This window comes from Penaeus monodon, chromosome 35 (assembly GCF_015228065.2).
Source record: "Penaeus monodon isolate SGIC_2016 chromosome 35, NSTDA_Pmon_1, whole genome shotgun sequence".
In the NCBI taxonomy this organism is placed as follows: Eukaryota; Metazoa; Arthropoda; class Malacostraca; order Decapoda; family Penaeidae; genus Penaeus; species Penaeus monodon.
Window position 1 is genome coordinate 13,497,918 of NC_051420.1, and position 5,000 is coordinate 13,502,917.

General features: G+C 35.7%; 1 protein-coding gene across 1 annotated transcript in view; it reads right to left on the minus strand.

Annotated features, from left to right (window-relative positions):
* LOC119595084 (PR domain zinc finger protein 15-like) overlaps positions 1-5,000 on the minus strand; it is a 12,064-nt gene that overhangs the window by 4,824 nt on the left and 2,240 nt on the right. The window contains exons 4-9 of the mRNA XM_037944228.1: positions 4,656-4,772; positions 3,474-4,224; positions 3,193-3,329; positions 2,114-2,243; positions 1,739-1,833; positions 599-751 (exon numbers count right to left, since the gene is read on the minus strand). Coding sequence (XP_037800156.1) covers positions 599-751; positions 1,739-1,833; positions 2,114-2,243; positions 3,193-3,329; positions 3,474-4,224; positions 4,656-4,772 — 1,383 coding nt within the window. The remainder of the gene's footprint in view (positions 1-598; positions 752-1,738; positions 1,834-2,113; positions 2,244-3,192; positions 3,330-3,473; positions 4,225-4,655; positions 4,773-5,000) is intronic.

A 5,000-nucleotide genomic window follows, 5' to 3' on the forward strand; every position in this document is an offset into this window, starting at 1 on the left:
TTTGAGCTTATGGAGCAATCTATATATAAAGAAAATTACTGAAACAAAACCAAGGCTTGCAATGTGTTGTATACATGCACTCCAGGCATCAATGGGTTAATGCCCATGTTATGTTGTGTGAAATAAGATATTACATGATTTGGACAATGCGTGAAAATTATATTAGATACTTGGCTAAGACAGATGGGATATTACAGAGCCTCTATATTGCTTGAATAGTCATGATAATATATATACTATGTGTTTCAGTTAATGTACCTGAGAAAATAATACATGAGCCACATAGGTTAATAGTGTATAAATACTGCATACATAATCGATCTGATAATTAACCTTTGATTTATGAGTAAGGAAAGACCAGATTAAAGTAATGATAAACAGTACTGCATATACATAAACATGTAACATTACTTTGATATACGTGTGACATACTGCATGCTATTGCACTTGTGATGTCGAATTATGTCTGCTATATAAGAGGGAGGGATTTAATAGAGGGATTTTTTAAATATTAGATACTTTATAATGCCTCAAATGTATAAGCACGCATCTCTATCTCTCTCTGTTTCTGTCTGTCTGTCTGTCTGTCTGTTCCAACCTTTAAGCAGTGCTGACAGGTGAAATCTCCAGTGTGCTTCCGCAGATGCCTCAGCAGATATTCAGCCTTGTGGAAATGTTTGCGGCAGATCTGGCAGTCATGGGGCCTATCCACAGGTTCAGTTGGAATAGCTGTCACTTCATTCACGGCCTTCTGAAAGGTGACAGGGGTAACCTGTATGAGTGACAGCCGCTGATTTACTTGTTGTGATCTGTAGGACTGACAGCTATTGGGTCATTTAGAGTTGTGACAAGAATTCGTAACATGTGTCACTAATAGCTTTAGGTTTACTAGGAATTGTAAAAGGAATCTGTAGCCTATATACACGATAGCTATTTCCTTACTAGGAATTGTGAAAGGAACTTGTAGCCTCTATGATTAACATATAATGGCTTACTAGGAACTGTGTAAGAAATATGTAATCTATATCACAGACAGCTATTGGTACACTAGGAATTGTGAAAGAAATTTATAGCCTCTATGACTGAAAGATTCATAATATATTGGTTTACTAAGAATTGCGAAAGGGACTGCAGATTTAATGACTGTCAGCTATTGGTTTACTACATTTTGGGAAAAGAATTTGTAATTTTGTAGAACTAATAACTATTTTTATATTAGGAATTTGACAGGAATTTGTAGCCTGCACACCTAATAGTTATTGGATAAGTATGAATAGATTTCATGCATCATTGATTTCTTTCTTTTTTCATTATAGAGTACAATACACAAACTGCTAATGACAACTTTGAAAAAGAAACCTACTCTTTTTTTATTAAAGATCTATCAATGACAAATCTCAAACCAGGATGCCATTTCTCTTTGATTATATCTTTGCATCGAAGTGGAAAATAAAATAAAATAAAATAAAATAAAATAAAATAAAATAAAATAAAATAAAATAAAATAAAAAAAGAAAAAGAAGAAGAAGAAAAAAGGATCTGAAAATCTACTTAAAAAAAAAAAATCTCAAAATGAGACAAAAAAGTATGAATAAAAGCAAATACATAACCAAAATAAATACATAACAACGTAATTAATTTAACAAATTGATAATTAATAGTAAAGTGCACAACAATGTAAAATAATCAAGAATCTTTTCTAAGCATTCTGTCAAATAACACACATGAAAAACCTTACCTCTTTACTTCCTACTGCACAAGGGTCATCAACCACACTTTCTTCATCACTCAGGACTTCAAACTTTACAGCAACCTCACCATTTGCCCTGCCATCTGCAATCAAGTAACCTCTAAGGCAATGTTGCAAAAATACCTTACTGCCCTCTTTTAGATCATAAAAATCTCTGCAACAAGTGAAAATGTCTTGCTTGACTCAAGTAATTAAAATGGAATGTACAGGTAATCAAGATAAAAAAAAAATTATTCACACATATACAAAGAAATTTCTAAAAGATAAACTAATTTCATTATAGGACAGACATTTCTCAGATCATAGAGAAAAACCTGGCAATCACAGCCACAACACTGCACTCTGACTAATAGCAATTCTCACCTGATAACGCTTTCCCATTATAATCTTTGTGCGTCGTCTGACAATGCCGTTCCAGTAACTGCGAACTTGAGAATGAACAACCACATGTCTGGCAAATGTGACACCTTCCAACCAGCCACAGGAGGTGAGCCTGTAAATAAAGAAGTAATTAAAGTCAGAGGAACATTTATCATGGAGAATGGGACAGAACAGACACTACAGCATGTGGAAATGGAGTCTATTTGCTCTACAACTACAAAAAAGGGGAAAAAATCTGAGGGGAATAAAATGTATAACAACATTTAAACTTTCTTAAGCATTTCTTGCATGCATTATTCATCTTTAATTCTCCTACAATAGTTCAGTGCCATTTCAATATTAAAACACATCAAATAGTTTAGCTTTTGGGACATTATGATTATGTTTTCAGTGAAACAAACAGAGAAACAAATACACAGAGACACACATACATATAAAGGGAGAGAGAATATTGTCTACTTTCTTTTGCTGTAACTACTGAGGAAAGGTAATCTATACCTCTTCTGCCCTATTGCTTCTATACAAGGTCACTGGTGTGGATCAATTAACATCTCTTACCCGCTATTCTAGCATGGCATGACATATATACTATGTATTTAAGGATTACAAGTGACCCCTTCTTAAACTTACATATATGCAATAGCTATTTATCATTTCAAAAATATCCTAATCGATTTCAAGGACAATTTATAATAGTAAAACACAAAGAATATAAAGATTATGGATAAAGCTTTGGATAGATTTTTACATTTGATTTTATACTGGTAGATGGTGAAAAGAATATGGATCTATATCTAAAACTCAAGCTTGAATTTTAAAAATGTTGGCAAAAAGCTCTGAATAAATAATAAAAAAGGAAAGAAAATAGAGAGCAATAATACCATATGGGGGAAAACAAAAAAGAAAAAAGGGAGACGATCACTGGAAAAATATTTAAGGAATGAAAGATAAAAAATACATAAATAAACAGCAAAGGAATATCATTTTCAAAACACAAAACAGACACAAGGGGAAATAATGGCAAGAGAGAAAGAAAATAAAACCTGTTGCAAAGTACTCACTTTCAGATGTTTTGCAAGGGGTATGATCTTTGAGTAGTTCTCCCCACAGTAAGCACAGGCCCAGGGCTGTGGGTCACGAGCTCCCAGGGCACGGGGAGGGAGTTGCTTAACAATGTGGGAGTTTGCTAAAGGAACATCTGTAAGGAGGGATGAGTGTGTGTAAATTCTTTTTTGTAATGACAAATATTTCCCATGTCTACTAGTGACATGAGTAGTGGTCTTATGGGGTAACATGAAAAACACGACAGGGGAGAAAAAAAAATGAATGAAAATAACATTACCTGCTTTAACTTCTTTATGCTTGTTTGCTATCTTTCTTCCTGTCAGAGCCCCAGGCAGTATAGAAATGCTATTGTTCATATTTGCTGGAGGCTTGGAATCCACCTCCCTAGGTATTCTCTGAGCTGGTGCCTGCAAATTCCCTTCTTTGTGTCGCTGTTTGATGCGTGGAATTGGTGAAGCTGCAGTAATGGTGAATGTCACTATACGTTCCTTCAAATGAGTGTCATTCTTCTCAGTTACAAGTTCGATACTTGGCTTAGTGAAAACTTCTGCTGTCCCTAGAATGGGCTTAGGACCATTTGCATCTAGTCTACCTCTTCTTTGGTCTGTAAGCGAATTGCTCTCTCCCTGCAAACCCAACTTTGGCTTTAACATCTGCCCCTCCCTAACCCAAGGCACATTGTATGAAGGAGCAGCAACCACAAAATCCCCTGACAGCAAAACTGGCTTGCTCTGCAACCCTGTTTCATATCCTTTACCCCCAGCACTATGGGTAAAAGTGACTTGTCCCTTCCCAACAACAATCTTTGACAGCGACGGTGACACCTGCAGCGCCGGAGTCAAGTGCGACATGTGATGGCTTACTGCTGACTTGCGCACTACAACAGCTGAACCAACTAAGCTGCGGTTGTAGCCGAGAGATTTCAGCTCTTCCTTCATCTTCTCTTGATAGAAGGGTGTGTACCATACTCTTAGCTCCGAGCCTTCAGAAATGTCCTCTGCAGCAATGTAGTACAGGAGATCATCTATCTGCAAGTTTTCAGGTTTTGAATGAGAATTCCACTAAATTCCATTAAAACAGTGGTTATACATATGATGACAATGACGGTGATGTTCAAATTGGTGATAATGGTAATGATATTGATGAAGGTGACAATGATGATGATAGTGACAGTAATAATGATAATAAGGGTAACATGATGACAAAGATGATGATAGTGGAAATAGTGATTAGGATGATAAATGGGAGAAGAGAATAGGTAACTAAAGAAAAACATATTGAAAGAAGTAAGATGGGAAGAAAGAGGATAAAAAAATAAAAATAAAATAAAAATAAAGAGAAAACAAACACACACACACACACACACACACACACACACACACACACACACACACACACACACAAAAGAAAAGGTAAGAAATAATTCTAGAGGCATCTTTCCTCAACCCCATAGGCTTACCTGGCATGCAAGAAGGTTTCTGTTGGTGGGAGAGCCAGCAGGAATGAGGCTAAGCCAATTGCAAAGGTGCTTCCTTGTGAGGTCCAGGTATGTGCAACCTCCACCTGCATGATAGATCTGTAAATTGGATTAATATTCCACCTTATACAAACATAAGCTAGTAAGAAATGAATTGGGAATTCTGTCATTTATCATGCAGTGGGTGATTTCCCCACTTTGTGTTCACTTCTGTTCCAAAATTTCTAAACTATAAATATATGTAACTATATACAAACTTGAAATAAATTGATATCTGTACCTAGTATACAAAATACTCAAACTTCAGTGTTTATATTTGACCAAACC